This window comes from Crinia signifera, chromosome 2 (assembly GCF_055691185.1).
Source record: "Crinia signifera chromosome 2, ASM5569118v1, whole genome shotgun sequence".
Classification (NCBI taxonomy): domain Eukaryota; kingdom Metazoa; phylum Chordata; class Amphibia; order Anura; family Myobatrachidae; genus Crinia; species Crinia signifera.
In genome coordinates, this window is record NC_139218.1 from 345,309,493 (window position 1) to 345,329,893 (window position 20,401).

Genomic DNA, 20,401 nt, shown 5'->3' on the forward strand with positions numbered 1-20,401 from the left:
ATAAACATAAACAATAACTTTCACAAACATGCACACACATTTTCACATATCTAAACACACATATAGTCATACACATACACACATTCATACAGTCAAAAATATTTAGCATTTACGCACACATATACATACATACTACATACACTAACATATGCAGTGCCTCTGCCATGATGAGACACGCTCACCATTTACAAAGGGGTTTATTGTGTGACAGAGTAGCACCAAAGACAGGGCTCTCTGGGACACAATTCCTGGCGCTCTGCAGTTCAAGATCTACTTCTTTAAGAAGTTGTATAAATATATAGATAATTAGCAGAATTTGCCACAGCTGCTGCAGTAACTCCTGTGGGCCCGTCAGACCCACAAAAAGAGAAAACTAAAAAAGAGGGTTGGAGTAAATTGCGCTGCTGTTTAGGTGGTTTTAATATCTGTAACACATTGGCTGTCTAGAAAGGAATGAGTTATGGACACACTGTTGCTTTTAGAAAATAATTTATCACAAATAAATAAAATATATTACATACAAATATACAGCATATAAAACAAGACAATTTTAAAAAGAAGAGAATGGGATCCCAATCAATTAATTATAATGGCTTTGATGTAATATTAGCAACCATTCTTCACTGATAGAATTAGTGGATTTTATTCTCCTGCCATTTGATGAAGAATATGTAAAAGGAATCGGGCAATGAAACAAAGTTCCAGTTTAGTTAGAGTAATATCACCTTAGTAGCTGGTTGGTAACTTATAATAGATACAGTCACGAATTAGGTAATATGCTCACCCGTATAGTAGACCTCGATCCCCTGGATGTATTATGGGGAGAGGAAGATGGTATGCAGCAGCTGATGTCCGGCAGCTCAGATGGAAGGAGAACTGCACTTCAGCTGGGATGAGTAAGTGCACCTTGCAATGTGCCCGGTTAACTTTAGCCCAGTAGAAAATACTTAATCAGCGTGGAGTGTGAGATAACTGACAACTTGTCGGCAAATAAGATTCTCTGCTCCTACTATGGATATACTCTGGTGACGATACACCGCGGAGGTCTCAATCCCCTTGATGTGGCGTGGGGAGAGGGGCAAGGTGCTGCTGCTGATGTCCGGCGGCTCGGGACAAGGGAGAGCCGCGCTTCAGCAAGATGGTGAATATGCACCTGACAGGTACCTGGTAGCGATACGCCGCGGAGGTCTCGATCCCCTTGAAGTAGCGTGGGGAGAGAGGCGAGGTGCAGCTGCTGATGTCCGGCGGCTCGGGAGATGTGAGAGCCGCGCTTCAGCGAGATGGTGAGTATGCACCTGTCAGAGTGCGCGGTTATCCGGGCAGCGTGGGGCGGCTGATTGCCGGTAGTTGGAGAAGGCTCACGTTTTCACGGAGAGGCAGGAGGCGACTGAGGTGTTTGCTGATGGGATCACCGTCTCAGGTGAGTGGATTGCGTCAACGCGTTTCGTTCCGTGGTCAGACTGGGAACTTTATCAAGACGAGGTCGTCTTGATAAAGTTCCCAGTCTGACCACGGAACGAAACGCGTTGACGCAATCCACTCACCTGAGACGGTGATCCCATCAGCAAACACCTCAGTCGCCTCCTGCCTCTCCGTGAAAACGTGAGCCTTCTCCAACTACCGGCAATCAGCCGCCCCACGCTGCCCGGATAACCGCGCACTCTGACAGGTGCATACTCACCATCTCGCTGAAGCGCGGCTCTCACATCTCCCGAGCCGCCGGACATCAGCAGCTGCACCTCGCCTCTCTCCCCACGCTACTTCAAGGGGATCGAGACCTCCGCGGCGTATCGCTACCAGGTACCTGTCAGGTGCATATTCACCATCTTGCTGAAGCGCGGCTCTCCCTTGTCCCGAGCCGCCGGACATCAGCAGCAGCACCTTGCCCCTCTCCCCACGCCACATCAAGGGGATTGAGACCTCCGCGGTGTATCGTCACCAGAGTATATCCATAGTAGGAGCAGAGAATCTTATTTGCCGACAAGTTGTCAGTTATCTCACACTCCACGCTGATTAAGTATTTTCTACTGGGCTAAAGTTAACCGGGCACATTGCAAGGTGCACTTACTCATCCCAGCTGAAGTGCAGTTCTCCTTCCATCTGAGCTGCCGGACATCAGCTGCTGCATACCATCTTCCTCTCCCCATAATACATCCAGGGGATCGAGGTCTACTATACGGGTGAGCATATTACCTAATTCGTGACTGTATCTATTATAAGTTACCAACCAGCTACTAAGGTGATATTACTCTAACTAAACTGGAACTTTGTTTCATTGCCCGATTCCTTTTACATATTCTTCATCAAATGGCAGGAGAATAAAATCCACTAATTCTATCAGTGAAGAATGGTTGCTAATATTACATCAAAGCCATTATAATTAATTGATTGGGATCCCATTCTCTTCTTTTTAAAATTGTCTTGTTTTATATGCTGTATATTTGTATGTAATATATTTTATTTATTTGTGATAAATATTTTTCTAAAAGCAACAGTGTGTCCATAACTCATTCCTTTCTAGACAGCCAATGTGTTACAGATATTAAAACCACCTAAACAGCAGCGCAATTTACGCTCACCATTTAAGGTGGCTCAGGCTGGTGCTGGAGGTCTCCCACCCTGCTAGCTGGCCTGGCACTGACTACACAGTACAGTGCCGTGTAGCTCCGCCTCCTTTTTGGACCTCTGGCTGCACTGCTTGGCTGGTAAAACACTTGGGAGCCTGACAGGGGGTGGGCAGAGGTAACATGCCCCGAGTGCTCCCGATTCCCTCTGTCTTCATTTTGCTCAGCTGGGAGTGGGCTGCACCGCACTTTAGTGAGGAAATTGAAAGTAAACTACAGCTCACTGCAGCAAGGGATGCTGGGATTTGAAGTTCATTTTCTGTTTCTTCACTACAGCTGTGTGGTGTGCCCGGCTTTTGATGTGCGGGTTGCGGCTGATACACCACAACGTCACTCGGGAGGAAGGAAGAGCCAAGTATGCGGCGCAGATAGGAGGAGGACTATTAAAGCCTTCCACTGCTCCACCATCACAGTTAAAATTCTATGCCGATGTCAGCATTATTTTCTCAGGTACAGGGCTGTGTTGAGGCAGGAGTGTGTGGGGCTTAGGAGGCTGCAGAAGAAGGAAACTTTTTTTATCCTGTTTTCTGCAGCAGAGAGGCACTGCAGATGTTGTGGGCCTATTTGCAGTGTGGGCCTGGAGCTGCAGCTCCATCAGGTCCATTGTTAATCCGTTCCTGGCAGGGAGTGCATGGGAAGTCAATGCTCTAGGCAATTTGTTTAAGTGGCAGATTTTACTGGGGGCTACAGTCCTATAGCCCATAGGTTAAATCCACCACTGAATTAGTCTAAAGGTTCTTGTAGCAGAAATTAATACCCCTTTCAGACAGAAAACTAAATTACCGGCTGAAGCAGTTCTACCCGGGAATTTCATGAATAACACGGGTCCTTTTTCTGTGTGAAAGGGCACACCCGTGTTGTAAATCCCGTGTCTCCGACCCTGGAATTGACCAGGGTCGAGAACACGGGATTTATGACCCGGGTTGACCCTTTCACACAGAAGAAATACCCGTGTTATTCAGCAAATTATCGGGTAGAAATTTTCAACCCGGTAATTTGTTCTTCTGTGTGAAGGGGGGTCAGGCTGTTCCCGGCAAAACGATCCGGCATTTGAAATGCTGTGTATTTTGCCGGGATTTTCAGACTTTTCTGTCTGAAAGGGGTATAACAAACCTATCGTGCCAAAGTTCTGATTACCTCAGTTATCGCACTCCTGATTCCCAAGGTATCCAATTGAAAACAACTGGACACGATCGTTTTTACTGCAAAAAACTGCAGGAAAAGTATTTAAAAATTTGAGAAATCAGCATGTTGCTTAAAAAAATAATTCAATATTGGTTAACAAAATGATTGGAGTTTTTAGTTGCTTTTAAATGGATTTTTCTATGTTTGAACAATGGTAGAAAACTTTTTTAAATTCAATAAATTATCTTAATTTTTTGCTTAAAAATGTCTGTAAGCTCATTTATTTTACGTAAAAACACTTGTAACTCCCATCTGCATGGTTTAAAACACCTGTCCCATCTGTACAACACCCCATATACCTGTAACGTCAAAATGGCATGTAATTATTAGCCTAATTAAAAATTCCAATAGCCTTTATAATGATTAGGAGGAATGCGACAGGGATTCTGACTGGATGCGTTCAAAAGAACGCAGCCGGAATCCGAACATCAATTGGCGGTGCTGGAAATCTGACTGCAGGGTTGCCGAACATTAATTAACCAAGGACAGGTTACCTGTGAGTCGGGGATGGGTAGTGAGCGGACGGGTTACGTTTAGGCAATAGTTGGGGGACTAGGGTTAGGCTGTAGGGATTGAGTCATAGTGTTAGGAACTTAAAAGAGTGGTTAGGCAGCGGGGTGCAGGACTTAGGAATAGGCACTAGTGGAAGGGTTAGGGTCAGGCTTCGGGAGGGGGGTTTAGGGCCAGGCTGCTAGAAGGGAGAGTTAGTATACTAACCAGACCCCTATTGTGATTCTTTTCTTCGGGGTGCCAATGTCTGTATTCTGACTGCCGAGATACTGACCACCTGGTCAGCCGTATGTATCCCTTCTGCACCATTAACCCCTTCAGTGGTGTTTTTTTTTTTTTTAGGGAGCACTCCCCACTGGGTGAGTTTTTTTCTGGGGAGCGCTCCCTAAAAAAAAAAACACCACTGGGTCCGTGCAGCGCCGATGAACCATCCATCAGCCGCTGCCAGTCCTTGCGCCCCGTGCCTGCATGCGGCAACACAGCTTGTCATAAGCCGGCGCTGCAGGCTGTAATGCAACAGCCGGGGGGGGGCGGGGTGAGGCAGAGGCGCGGCGGAGGAAAGGGAGCCAGGCAGCGCTGAAGCCAGCTGAGTTCAGCGATGAACTCAGCAGCGCTGCTCGGCGCTAAACACTGGCAATCCCGAAAATTTTCCGGGCATGCCAGTCATGGCATTAAGTGAAGGGATTAAGGGCCAGGTGTATCAAGCTTCAAAATATTATAAAGTAGAGAGTGATAAACAACCAGCCAATCAGTTCCTACTTGTCATATTGCAAACCCAGCCTGTGACATGGCAGTTAGGAGATGATTGGCTGGCAGTTTGTCACTCTACATTGTATCACTTTTTTGAAGCTTGATACTGGCCTTAATTCCTTTCAAAATTACTGCAGCTGAAATTCTCGCAGCAAACTATGGCTGACCACTAAGAAACAAAAACAGAGCCAATTGAACATGCCCCCAAAAGACACTATTGCTATATAATGTTGTGTTTTGTATCACACAAGCATGCATTGGTTTAGAGCACATAAAACTAATTTAGGAGTAACGGGAAATGGAATTCCTGACCCGAAGGGCTTGCAATCTCTTTAAGTCCCTATAGATTGTAAGCTTGCAGGAGGGCCCTCCTACCTCCATGACTGTCTCTTTTTACCCAGTTTGTTCTATCACTGTCTACAATTGCAAAGCGCAACGCAATCTGTTGCGCTATAGAAGAAACTGTAAATAAATAAGTCATCATGTTTTACAGCATTCCAGTGTTCCCAGTTCCTTGGAATAATACTTTCAGGTGCTGTAACAATGGTACTAATGAATAGCAAAGTGATAATTAAAATAATGTCATTTACTGGAGATTATCACAGTATAACTATTAATCATTCATTATGCAAATCCTAACTGTAGTACATTTATTAATTCTTAGAATTCAATGCCATGTTGTTCACCCATTGCCAAGAAGCAGAAACATATATATGAGACAACAAAAGCATGCTCATAAAACAGTGTGGTATATAACAGTGCAAGTGATAAGGGGCTGTTAACTTGTTAGTTTGTTGTTGACGAGGTGAATTGTGATTTATGTTAAGAGCCAGTGAGCAATTTAAGAAGCTGTTGGTGATCTGCTTGCTAGCAAAGAAATGTAAATTGTCTTTTTCCTCACTTCGGGCTTAGAGTATCAATTAGAGAATCCCTGCAGCGTAAACTCTGACAATAAGCACAAGAGACAAAACATGATGCTGTAAAAATAAAATGATTGTGGCGTTGTTTATTGCTCGCTCTCATTTACTGACAGCCAACTTTTACCTTTTGAATAACAAAAGTTACTAGTATTAATAAAGAGTACTTGTCACCACAGTGGAAGCAGCTATTTTGTGGCATTGACCAATTTTATCCTATCAGTACATTAGGGACTAGTGACAGTACTGAACAGCCCCAATTACAGCAGGATCGTCCCACTGCCCCATAAAAAAAATTGTGATTCTTGTCACTGTGGGGGTTATTCTAGTTCACTCTTTCTGACAAAATCCTTCTTAGATGGACAAAACCATGTGCACTGCAGGGGGGCAGCTGTAAAATGTGCAGAGAGAATTAGATTTGGGTGAGTTATTTAGTTTCTGTGCAGGGTAAATACTGGCTGCTTTATTTTTACACTGCAATATAGATCTCACTTTGAAGTAAAACCCCACCCAAATCTAACTCTCTGAACAAGTAACATCTGCCCCACCTGCAGTGCACATGGTTTTGTCCATCTAAGAAGGATTTTGTCAGAAAGAGTGAACTAGAATAAGGCCCTGTGTGCCGTCACACACACGCGCGCGCTGCGACCCAGATGCTTGTGCAGTCTTTCAATAAACGATTGGCTGTGAACTCGCAGAGCAGCAATCAGGTCTGAATTACCCCGTTAGACCCTTATATTTGGAGCACCTGTGGCAGAGTCTCCTTACCATCAAGACTGGGGGTTATTCAGACCTCATATTTTGCAGGTATACCAGAGTGAAATCCTGCCCCGTACAAGCCCGCAAATTGCTTAGAACCATGAATGATTTTTCATGATTGGGAATTTATCTGGAATCCCATTTGTTTTTGTGTAAAATGGCCTCTTAATGGTGATAATAATAATAATAATAATCTGCCATAAATCGCAATATTAGGCCATTTTTATCAGCAGAAAATAAGAAGGTCTGTGGTGGAACAAGTTAAGTCTGATGCCAACAAAAAAGTCGCATAGGCTTCTCATGGTAGCACCTTTCTCCTATACTAGTGGGTTTGCCCATACCTCCCAACATGACACTCTCCAGGAGGGACACAATGCTCTGTTTCCAGACTTTCCTCTTAATGTATAATCACCTTCATCTGTTTTAAACAAGTTAATTGATAAGAAAGGTGTGTCACCACAGGTGAGGGTAATCATAAATGAAGAAGGAAGTCCAGAAATAGAGCATTGTGTCCCTCCTGGAGAGGGTCATGTTGGGAGGTATGGGTTTCCAAAATCTGGGCCTAATGCAGATTGCAATGCTGCTTTTTTAGCAAATGGATAAAACCATGCTGTACTGCAGTTGGGGCAGATGTAAGCATGTGCAGAGAGAGTTTAGGCCCATACACACTAGAACAGGCATTCCCAACCACAGTCCTCAAGGCACACCAACAGTGCAGGTTTTAGTGATATCCAGGCATCCGCACAGATGGTTTAATCAGAATCCTTCAGATACTAATTAAGTCACCTGTGCTCAAGCCTGGATATCTACAAAACCTGCACTGTTGGCGTGCCTTGAGGACCGTGGTTGGGAATGCCTGCACTAGAAGATGATCTTTTCGATCTGGCTTGTTGGAATGAAAATCTGGAAATTTTTGGGAGCAAATGACAATTGACCATTTGCTCCTAAACATGGAAAACAGACACAAATTGGTACTACAGACAAATTGCTTAAATCAATTTATGCAGATGACTGCTTTTGTCCATTTTCCAGCATTTGGAAGCAAACAGTTGATTGTCATTTGCTCCCCAAAATTTCCAGATTTTCATTCCAACCAGCCAGATTGGAAAGATAATCTTCTAGAATCGATATCGGGGGCCACCGGATCAGCACATGTAACCACAGCTTAACTCTTCATGCACAGATTACATTTGCCCCCATTACATTAGGCCCTCGATCCTTAAGGAGCCCCAACAGTTCGCATTTTCCAGGTCATCTGCTAGGTGCACAGGTGTTCTCATTACTCACTCACATATTTTAAATGATTTGCAGGTGGAGCTAATCAAACTGACTGGCAACTTTTAGCCTGGGGGGCAAGTCCAGAGCATGGCCCATAAGTAACAGCACATCATAGATTCCTGGAGAAAAAATAAAATATTGCTGCAAATGGGCAAATAATAATTCAGTAAGACAGCGGAGCTACGATTGTGACCTGCAATCAGACAAAAAAAAAAAAATTAAAACACTTGCTCCATCAGAGGTGAGGTGGGAGGCTGAGGGCTGGGAAAACCCCCTGCTCCCCCTGTATAATAACAGCAGGACACCACAGGCTGCTCCCCCTGCAAAATACCAGGACACCACAGGCTGCTCCCCCTGCAAAATACCAGGACACCACAGGCTGCTCCCCCTACACAATAACAGGAGGACACCACAGGAAACAGGAGAAATATATATATATATATTTTTTTTTAGTAAGATGCTCACCTGCTAAGCTGCTAGCGCCTTTGAAGTTTCTCCCTCCGGGTCCTGCTACGGCTCCCCGCTTCTCTGCCCTCCTTGTGCCGCAGCCACAGGCTCAACACCTCCGCCTGTCCTCCGTCCGCCAGATCCTCTACAGATGCATGGGTGGGCGGCATCAGCATCCTGTCATCCCCACACAGCGTCTGTCATGGCCAGTAATCAGGAGGAACAGGGGGCCGGGCCCGCCTCCACGTAGCCCTGGAGGCCGGCGGCAATGTTCCTGTAGCTGCGGCCATCTTTTGAAAGCCGGTGCTGCGGGCTACAGGAACATGGCCGCCAGCGGTGGAGGAGGCGGTAAGGCGGCCCGCAACACTACTGGTAGAGCGGTCTGGAGGGCACATGGCACCCAGCCCCCCGGCCCAGCCCGCCCCTGGAGCTTATTATTTCACTTGGGCTTCTGTGAGGAGATCTGGAAAACATGCACTGTTGGGGGTCCTTGACCGAGTTTGGGAAGCACTGTTCTTTAACATTTTGTTTGAAACTGTAGGAGTTAAGTGGAAGCTTTTGGTTAATTTAGGATATTAGGATATTGGCTACTTCCTCGGTGCACGTCAGGGATATTCTTTTTCTAATGGGAGCGCCTTAAGGAGGCGTCAGGTTTGTTAGCAAACATGAAGCCATCCTTGTGCACATTATATGACAAACAAAATAAACTCAGCTCAGAAAATTTGATCACACATTGCCACCATAGCAATATCAAAATAATATAAAAATAAGGTGCCTAATAAGTAAATATAAAAATAAGGTGTCTGTATAGGCCGCCATTCAATACATGCGGAGCAGCACTACTAGTCCCTTTCCTAATTAAGGTGCATCGTTTGCTACAAGTTGACATGTGTGCTCATTTTGCTTTCTGATTTGATGACTGAAAACCTAGATTTGCCAAACACCTCTGTAGATTGCTACTGTAAAATCAGGTGTCAATCAACTAGTTTTCGGATTTTTTTGTTATTTTATTTCCCTCTCCTAATGGATATTGGAGCAGGAATAACAAATTAACCAGTCCAGGTGTAATTTGGTCGCATGTGCAAATGTGCACCCAGAGCGTAGACGAGAGGAGTTGCCCCTGGTCAAAGAAGGGCGGCTCCCAACTTTTATCCCCGACTCTCTCCCAGTCATGCTGCAAGCACTGTCTCTCTCCCTGGCCCTGAGCTTGGTGATCCAATGGGTTCTGTGGGTGGCAGCAGCGCTGTTCCAGACAGAGAAGTTCTATGACCTGGCAGGTAAGAGAAACACACATATATCTACAGGGTAATAGTAATAACAACAACACAACATGTCGCGTTCGTGTTATGTGACTGCTTGAGACCTATAACCCCGTAAGCCGGCGCCATGTGCAGTAAGGGCAAGATAGTAACGAATTTCAAGTCAAACTGCAAAGCGTTTATTAGATGCGCGCTGTAAACCCACGCACTAAGCATAGCGTTTTATATAGACCTAGACCACTGTGCGCTGCATTTACTGTTGTAAGCGATTATTAATTGCCCTCAACAGCAAAGGATTCCTGAGGTGCGATCACGTGATGGACGCATTAACGTAACCTAGCAACTAAGGGCGGAGTTCGACAAAGTTACATAAAGGCAAAGTGCGCATGCGCGTTATGTGCTGCTGGTGAAATTGGTGCTTGCGTGCCACTGCTGGATATATGCAGGAGTACAATTAGAACTTGTGTGCATTACGTAGTAGTTATAATAGGAACTTCTTGTTTTTAGTTTTGTAGCCTAAGCATGAATTATGGGGCTAAAGGTGCCCATACACGTTACAATTTTTGTATACCTCCCAACATGACCCCATCCAGGAGGGACACAATGCTCTGTTCCTGGACTTACCTCTTAATGTATCATTGTCATCACCTGTTTCACACAGGTTAATTGATAAGAAAGGTGCTTCAACATAGGTGAACGCAATTATAAATTAAGTGAGAAGTCCAGAAATAGAGCAATGAGTCCCTCATTGTATACAATATCACATCGGTTTTGCGATGAGATGAGATCTAGTACAAAAAGTATGTGCTGCACATACTTTTTGTACTAGATCTCATCTCATCTTATCGCAAAACTGAGATGCGATATTGTATACAATAATTGTAACGTGTATGGGCACCTTTAGAATTTTTGTTTTGTACAGTGAGTGTTGTGTTCCTCATATAACGCTTATCAGTCGGTGTTTTAAAAAATAAAATGTTTGTGTGTGTGTGTTATTGTTACAAAGAGGGTCAAAATTAATATTTTTTTTTTTTATGAGTTGACATTTAATTGCTGTCTGTCCCCATTTGCCCAGTAAATTTGGCGATAGTTGTCAACAATGATGATTGTAAATTCACCGTATTTAGTTTTACCTTTGGTAACTAAAACAATTGGTGTGAAATGTTAGCTTGTTGACCCCACAAATAATCCAACTGTCGGTTTAAGCATGTCCAGGTTTTGCCTGGTTTCTCAGTATTGTATTAAGCAGACATTTGACTTCTTTTGATGGTAGCACTAATTAATGGGCTCCAAAATGAGTAATTAAATAGTTTCTCTATTTAAAGGCCCCATACACTAGATCGACTTGTCCTAAGGAAAAGTCGGACCGCTTTGCCCTTCAGCGCCCCCCCAGCAGCTCCCCGGGAGGCTCACTTATGATTTGGCACTTGATATGCCATTTTTACATGCGATAAATCACAGCGGCGGGGTCCGGCCAACGTGGTCGGAGCGGCAGCTGGGAGCTTGTAGAGAAAAGACAAGCTGCCGCTGCCCGTCCCCCGCTGCATGGACCATGCTGCCCGTCCCCCGCTGCATGGACCATGCTGCCCGTCCCCCGCTGCATGGACCATGCTGCCCGTCCCCCGCTGCATGGACCATGCTGCCCGTCCCCCGCTGCATGGACCATGCTGCCCGTCCCCCGCTGCATGGACCATGCTGCCCGTCCCCCGCTGCATGGACCATGCTGCCCGTCCCCCGCTGCATGGACCATGCTGCCCGTGACTATGCTTAAGGGTGAGTTCTGCTAGAGGCCTGCTGTGGTGCAAGTAGAAAAGTGTGAAAAATATTCTGGATGCCTAGCAATTTGCAAACAGTGTGTTTTCATGAAAATACGTGTGTGTGTGTGTGTGTGTGTGTGTGTGTGTGTGTGTGAAGCTGGAAACAGCACTCAGGCCTCCTCCTCTCTTCATATGCCCTTGGGTCCATTTCTGAGGTGAAAGGATCTGTTGACGGCTTTACAGTTCAGCCATGGTATCCTCCCTGTTACCTTATGCTCACAGAAAGAGTGATCAGGCAATAGGGCAGGCTTTCCCAACCACGGTCCTCAAGGCACACCAACAGTGCAGGTTTTAGTGATATCCAGGCTTCAGCACAGATGTTTAATCAGAATCCCTCAGATACTAATTAAGTCACCTGTGCTCAAGCCTGGATATCTAGAAAAGCTGCACTGTTGGTGTACCTTGAGAACCGTGGTTGGGAATACCTGACATAGAGGATCAATCCATTATTGATAGTGTGCCTGGTATGGTGCCTGTATAGCCGCATGCAAGTTTTGCTGATGTCGGAGACATCTGCATTTGTATTTGTGTCTAAATCAGAATCAGGCCCAATATCATATACTCGTTAAAAGCCCTTCAAAATTACAGCTTCTGTAGTGCACTTTCCCTTTGAGCTGTGACAGTTTTTAGCACACAAACTCTCTAACCCACCCTCATCCCCTATCTGCTTCTATCTCCAATCTCTGTCTTCCCAGCTCTCTCCCCACCTCCAGCAAGTTTGAGACAGATCAGTGTTGTCCCCCCCCCCCCCAGATGGAGGCATCATCCTGCGGCGGATGGGCAGTCTGTGGTGGGGTTCCTGCAGCAGATGGGGACCTGTAGCGCTACTAATTCCCATCTGCCGCAGGGTCCCTGCCGCTGAGCTCACATACACCGCAGGGACCCCCTGCCCGCCATCGCTACACGGATCCCGCTGCCTGCCAGCCACCCACTTGCCACCTCAGCAGTGGGGTGGTGGATGTGGGGGCCCCGTGGCTAATCCACCACTGTTCAAAAGGTTGATATGACAATGGTGAACGCATACACTGCTTGGTTGGACATTTTTTCTTTTACATGCTTCACTAAAATGGTCACTGCTTGGCTCCATTTTGTCATAGATTAATCTCCATGAACCACCAGCCTTGGTGAGGGGGCAAAGGCACAGTAGGGACGTGGTTGGGGCAGAGTAAAGGGCCCCTTACACTTGTGAGATTTGTTGAGATTTGACACAATCCAGGTGGATTGAGTCAATTTATCTGACAAAATCTGATGTGCCTGTCTGACAAAATCTTATGTGCCTGATGTGTAGGACACAATCCACAATCCTGTGCCATTGGGTATAACCAAGAGATTGTAAGAGATTGATCCTCCTGCACATAAGATAAATCTCGAGTCAATCAGATTCAATTTGTTGAACAATAAATTGAACAAGTGTAAGGGGGCCTTTACACATTGAAAGAGGAACAACTAAAAATAAAAAATAAATGAGGTTTAGTAGTTCTTCAATATGATGGTACAATGAAAATGTAATTTCAGTTGCAGAATATACAGTTGATCATTGGTTACATGTCGATTTTAAATAGGTAGTGGAACATTTATACTTTTGGCACAACTCAGCCTAAGATGGACGGGAACAAAGTATTTGCGTCAACAAGTCCAGACTGGGCTGATCACAGTCTGGGGATTGCGGTAAGTGCCCTCTTATAGAGTAGTATTGTTGCATTAAAAATTGCTGTGTATACTAAACATCTTCCTTTTTTTTTTTTTTTTTTTTTTTAGACTTGGCACATTTTTATTCCTAAGAATCCTTCGAGATGGTCATGATAAACGCTTTGATAAAGTGCGAGATAATCCTGGGAGATTTTTGGTGTACTGGACAGTGCAGGGTGAGTAGGGAGGAGAACTGACTGATTCAAGCAAAGTAACGCTACGCTATAGTTTGTTGTAAATGTAAGACAAAAAATGTATAGAGTTTATTTGGAGTCATCCATTTGGAACTAGACTGGACTGAGTAATTACTGGGGACTGCATCATTTTGGTGAACATGCTGTACTGTGAAATCTGCCGTTTTGTAGACTGAACCAATATCCAGCCTATGAACTCACTAGGAACAAATATGAACTTTCTTTAATAACAGCCCCCTAATATATCTGCATTTTTATTATATTTTTGCACACCTAGGATAAAAATTCTCCCTTTTATTTATTTTTTTAAATGCCCACCTGTCATTCTTGGTGTCAGTTATATGGTGGGTAAGTTGAGCTTCTGATTGTCCACATGTTTTATGATTGGCAGCCGCTAACACTGGTTTGGCCTGTTACTTTGACCATAAATAATTTGATTTGACCTTGGTCCACCATCTCAAGGCACACAAGGCAAGAGCCGTGCGACCCCTCAGGTGGGAACCACTCATGTATGGTGAATAGATAAAACAGACTTAACTATAAAGTTAGCTGACTTTTGAATGTCTATTTAATTTCATGCAGGTATCTGGATATTTGTGACATTGCTGCCATCCTTAATGGTGAACTTTCAGAAACGGGACAAGCCACTAGGACTGTCTGATTATTTGGGCTGGACAATTTGGGCCACTGGTTTTCTCATACAGGCGGTTGCAGACCAACAGAAGTGGAATTTTAAAAATGACCCTGACAATGCAGTAAGTGTAATTAGGAGAGATAAACAAGCTCCTTCACATCACTATACCTTTTCCATTTCCTGTCCGTATTTATCTGTCAGTTATATACTTGTATTACAGCCTCCTTGCTATGTAGGGGAGACAATACCGCTAATTTATTAGTAATTCCTGGATTAGGATTGAAAAAACTTTAATTTCCCCAAATTCTTTGTATTGATTTGTAAGGTACTTGTGTATTATCACGGCGCCTAGTTTTGCTACGTACGGCACCAAAGGGAAATCGCATCGCATGTATTAGCTATACAATAATATGATTGTATGTCCCCAAAATAGGTTTAACGCGCACCCCCCCCCCCCACTATCCACGCCACCCCACAGCGCGGTGAGCGGCGGTTGAACTCGTCCTACGACCTCTTCATTCCCCCACTATCCACGCCGGCGTGGAGTTGATTGTATATAGTGTGGCTTCGCTCGCCACGTTATCTAAAATCAACTCCACGCTGACGTGAATAGTAGCGGCGGTTGAACTCGTCCTACGACCTCTTCATTCCCCCACTATCCACGCCGGCGTGGAGTTGATTGTATATAGTGTGGCTTCGCTCGCCACGTTATCTAAAATCAACTCCACGCTGACTTGAATAGTGGGGTTATGAACAGGTCGGAGGATGCGTACCGCCGCCCTGCGCGGGCTCACTGCGCTCGCCACGCTTCGGGTTGGCGTTGACAATGGGGGTGCATTTAACATTGTAAGCACCCATGAGGGTGCTTGTACATTTAAAAATCGCATCGCATGCCGCTATATTGCATGCGATGCGATTGCATAAGATGTACTGCGATCAAAATCGGGGCCGCCGTGCTAGGAAACAAGTACCCAATATTGCTTGGGTGTCATCTGAGTTGGACAGTAAGTTATGTGTAAGTGTGATCATCATCTGCCCTCATGTACACAGCAATATGTGTAAAGGGGCAAGTCTGATAGCTAGACAACAGGGGAAATTTACTAAGATGAGAGTTCTGTTTCACACGGGATGTTGCTATGGGAAACCAATAAGATTAGACTATTATCTTCTAGAAGGTGCTAAATAAATAAGAAGTCGATTTTGATTGGTTGCCCATAGCAACATCCCATGTGAAATAGAACTCCCATCTTAGTAAATTTCCCCCATTACTGATTTGCATATTTATCTGCAATGTAATGAAAGGTCACACAGTCTCTGTCACTTCTACAGGGCAAATTTATTCAGAGTGGATTATGGGCATACAGTCGCCACCCAAACTACATGGGAGAAATTCTACAGTGGAGCGGCCTGTTCCTGTCGGCTTCCTCAGTGCTGAGTGGTTTCCAGTACCTCAGCGTCATATCCCCAATTTTTGTGTGGTTCCTGCTCAATTATGTCAGCGGTGTTCCCCTTCTAGAGAAACAGGCCATGAAAAGATGGGGTGGAGATCCAGCATATCAGAGCTACATCCAGCAAACACCTGTGCTGTGGCCATTGAAATTCTAGTCTATGACCAGCATGGAAGATTATGCATACATATGTGACAGTAACGACAAAGGCAAAACTTGTCATTTTTCCGCTAGGAACAAAGACTCTGTTTCTCTCATTTTTCCTTTAAAATGTTCACCTGTATCTGTAAGGCTTCTCTTGTGCTGCTGCCCCGGACACTCCTCTATGGGCAGCTCAGACAGGAAGTGAAGGCTGACACTGCGTGGAAGTCATTTGGGGGTAGATTTATTAAGCACGGTGAAGTGATAAAGTGTCTGTTTTTTATCACCCGCCAATCAGCTCCTACCTGTCATTTTTCAAACCAAGCCTGTAACTTCACAGTTAGGAGCTGATTGGCCGGTGATAAAAACCAGACACTTTAGCCCCTCGATGCTTCGTGGCACAAGTCAAGCCAGACCCACTGCCTAGCTACGATTCTAAGTAAAATAATATACAGTATGCACTCAAATATTAACATCATGCAGGTTATATGTCTGGGAGTGTCTGCCCTGTATTGCAAGTCACTGACTTTGATAACTGTACAAACTGTAAATGGCAAAGCTTGCTACAGTAGCCGAATTCACTTCATATGGGCCCTTATTCTGATCTAAGCGGTAACGGCCGCTTGCGGCCGTTCCGCCGATGTTTTCGCTCTGCGCATGTGCAGAGGGCACTCTGCGCATGTGCAGGCGAAATCGCCGCACATTTTTTTTTACCGCCGCAAAGGGGGTGGATAGGGGCGTGAGGGGCTACTTAGCCTCATTTCCCTATGCATACGCCCCGCGTTTCATGGGCGTTCCCATGCAAACGCGGGGCGTACGCATGGTAATGAGGCTGTGACGCATGTGTTGGGGGCGGGCATCTGACATCGCCGGATGTCAGCTGCCCGCCCCCATACATGCTTTCACACGGACAAGTGTCCGTGAGGTCTATGGGTGCGGGAGCTGGTGGAGCGTGCGGCCCTGCCTTCGATGGTCGGCGACCATCGAATGCAGGGGGCTGCTCCAAGATGGTGGAGGCGTATCCCCCGCCATTTTCATGCGGACCGCCACATGTCCGCGTACGGACGGCCGTGGCGATCCGTATGGAAGGCGGGGATTCGCCTGCACGGTCGGAGCCGCATATGCGGCTCCGGCCGCACCAAGCAGAATAAGGGCCATTGTGCTTTTTTAAATAATAAAATATTTTCCATTAAATTTGAAAAAAGTCAGTCATTTTAAGAATAATTAAATAATCCTAAAGCCCCCCATACACGGTCCGTGCATCGGATCCGTTCTGTGCTTAAACAGCACACATCGTATCGGATCGCATCCCTTGTGCATGCATTGTGTATGCACTGCAATCCGATACTTTTTGTACTAGGTAAACATTGTATGTGCAGCACATACTTTTTGTACCGTACTATGGGGTTTATTCTAGTTCATTCTTTTTGACAAAATCCTTCTTAGATGGACAAAACCATGTGCACTGCAGGGGGGCAGATGTAACATGTGCAGAGAGAATTAGATTTGGGTGAGTTATTTTGTTTCTGTGCAGGGAAAATACTGACTGCATGATTTTACACTTCAATATAGATCTCACTTTGAAGAAAAACCCCACCCAAATCTAATTCTCTCTGCACAAGTTACATCTGCCCCACCCGCAGTGCACATGGTTTTGTCCATCTAAGAAGGATTTTGTCAGAAAGAATGGACTAGAATAACCCCCTATGTGATGCGCGGGAGCGCACATCGCATAGTACAGAACGGAGCCTGTCCACAACGAACCGTGTATGGGCCCCTTTATGTATAGCTGCCATTAGGATATCAGATAATATAAATTGTGCCTAAATGAAAAGGAGACTTTTGCTGTATCTAATGGCAGTGGGTTAATGTGTTTGCTGATAGATGGCGCTGCATTTTTCCCATTTGCACAAATGTAGTGAACGGCTTTGCCTCAATTTCTTCATTCTGGAAAGTTGTTTTGTGCAGTCGCATGCATAATGGATGGTGTAATGGTTAGCATTACTGCCTCACAGCGCTGAGGTCATGGGTTTGATTCCCACCATGGCTCTAACTGTGTGGAGTTTGTATATTCTCCCAGTATTTGCGTGGGTTTACTCTGGGTACTCCTGTTTCCTCCCACAATCCAAAAATTTACTGGTAGGCTAATTGGCTCCCAACAAAATTAACCCTAGAATATCTGTGTGTGCGTGTACATGAGGTAGGGAATATAGATTGTAAGCTTAATAAATAATGGATTCCTCCAGATCAGCGCAATGAGCTGTAATTTTTTCATGCAGAAGACGAGCATGTGTCATAAATGTATCACATGATGAAGGCGGTGTACGGAGAGCCATGTCTCACGCGGGGGTGTCAGCGTCATGAGGCGGACACGAAAGCATCAAGGACTTACTACGGTGCGGGCAGGCGCACGTTGTTACCAACCCTGCCATGATTTCCGTGCACCGTGAGAGACACTGCTCTCCGTACACCCCCTTCATCCTGTGATCAATTTCTGAAGCATGCTACCTTCAGCTCGAAGAAAATTGGATAACCGCTGTTTTCGTTGGACTGGAGGAATCAATCAAGCATACGACCGCGCAAAAAAACAACTTTCCAGGAATGAGAAAAACTGAGGTAAAGCTGTTCACTACACATGCGCAACTGGGAAAAACATTACGCTGTCAATCGGCAAACACAACCCACTGCAAATCGATACGACACCCCTACATCAAAAGCCTCTCCCCTGTGCAGAAGCAATATATCGGGCCGGCTTGGCTGGGATTGCATGCTATATATCGCATGCGATCCTGCCGCACGGGAAGGTCTCGGTTGGCTCAAGGGAGCACCTTGTGCACTTCTCCTAGGGAAGAGGTTACCGGAGTGCATGGGGGGGCCTTTGTTCAGGTGAGACTGCACACATACATCAGTCAGGCTGCAGTTGCACAGACCCACCAGTGGTGGCTCGTAACAATTTATTTTGCTTTCTCCCAATAGACCTAGAAATCACGCTACCCAATCCTGTGAATGACCCCTAAAGTATTTTTAATCTTAAATTTTCAAGTAAGATTTAATCTATGTTTAATAAATGTACCAACTATTGCTCAGCGCATCTCCAGTCACACAAGTGAAGTAGAAGTGCTACTGCATATATCATTTAAGTAAACCTAATTTACAAATTGAAAAATTTGCCAAGTCTGGTCTCTGATAGATGCAGGTGTATTCATACAGAGAGTCATGTTCTCTATGAAAATAAAAAGGAGCTACGAAAAGGTAAGACCTAATAGTCCAAAGGAAAAATATGTATAGTCCTAGAATTCAGTTGGTGGAGGTCTCAGGTATTGCTTTTAGCCTATGCTACTCACTTAGCGGCCATTGCAAGGGCAGCAGAATCCGGCCAGAAAGGTGGCGTGTGAGTGTTTGCTGTTAGAGTCTCTATCTGTCTATCTATCTATCTATCTATCCATAGCACTCACATAACTGGATATACTGTTCCTGTTTACTTCCATGCTAAGGAGACAGACTCCCGAAATAGTAGCTTGTGGACCACGGCACTCAAGAAGAAACACGCAGAGACATGCCAGGTATAGGCCTTTACCTGGTATGTCTCTGCATTTTTCTTGAGTGCCGCCGATTGTTAGATGTACTTAGTGAATTAATATCCTTATAATTAGGGTTGCCAATCCCGGAATTCGTGATTAAAAAATGCCCGATCCCGGGATTGGCTTCCCTAATTTAAAAACCCGCCCCGGCCGCTCTGCATATTTACATACATGTGTGGTGCGGCCGGGAGGGTGGTCAGTGAAGCTGGGAGGGTGGGCGGCTGATTACTGATGCCGGGAGGCAGGTGGGTGAGTGAGTGGCCAGCAGCAGGATCCAGGAGCCATGCAGGCAGGTGGGCGGACGGACGGGCGATGTCATGCTGCTTGGCCTGCGCAGATGCTTGGCGGGCGCAGCGTGACCTCTGGCCTCATCACGCTGCGCAGAGCCACGCCGGTGAAGGGAGAAGCCAGGCAACGTCTGAGCACACGCTCAGACGCTGCCCGGCATTAGACTGCACATGCGTGGTCTAATCCCGAAATCCCGGGATTGGTAAATCCAATCCCGGGATTGAAATCACGGTGTTTTAGGGGCCAGATCCTGGGATTGGCCACCCTACGTCTAATATTAGGTGTTTGGTTCACCTTTAATAAATTAAATTTGGAAAGGAGTGGGTTTGGCTTTACTGGGTTTGGATTTTTATAGGCTATCCATCTGTCAGACAGCCAAGACCAAATTAAAATACTCCAATTGAAATGTTTTATACTGCCCTGACTGGACTGGTTGTTTATTTGTTTTGAAGCACACAAGTAAAAAGCTGACATCAGTGGCTACAAGAGTGGAGGCAGGGGTAACGCAAATGTAGAAGGGTTGCAGCTGTTTCTCATGAGGGTTTTGGCAGAAGTTGCATTTAGCACCGCTGAGCTCATATTAAACTCATGAGTCTTGGCTCCTGTCTCTGCTATGCAGGCCACAGGTTAAGCTCCAATCTGTGATTATTCGCACAAAGAAAATTGTGACATTAAACAAACTGTTTGACATTTGTTTCCACAAGGTTTTGTGGAGTTTCTAGACACCAAAGTGATAAGTTTACAGCATGACAGCCAGTTCAACAATTCTATTCAAATGATCTTTATGTAGCACCATAGGCTAAAAGTTGGAGCCATGTGGCTTTCCATTAAGTATTAGCATATCGTGCCAGCCACTGACTGTTATGAGTTATGTTAAGGC

The 20,401-nt window shown here is 45.3% G+C and overlaps 1 protein-coding gene across 1 annotated transcript; it reads left to right on the forward strand.

The window, feature by feature from the left end:
* The first annotated feature begins 9,570 nt into the window (after positions 1–9,570).
* Positions 9,571–18,818, forward strand: LOC146057865 (uncharacterized). Its single transcript, XM_083169642.1, has 5 exons — positions 9,571–9,747; positions 13,109–13,214; positions 13,305–13,411; positions 14,012–14,184; positions 15,393–18,818. The coding sequence occupies exons 1-5, from the start codon at positions 9,642–9,644 to the stop codon at positions 15,666–15,668; spliced, it is 768 nt and encodes a 255-aa protein (XP_083025768.1). The 5' UTR covers positions 9,571–9,641; the 3' UTR covers positions 15,669–18,818.
* Positions 18,819–20,401: the final 1,583 nt, after the last annotated feature.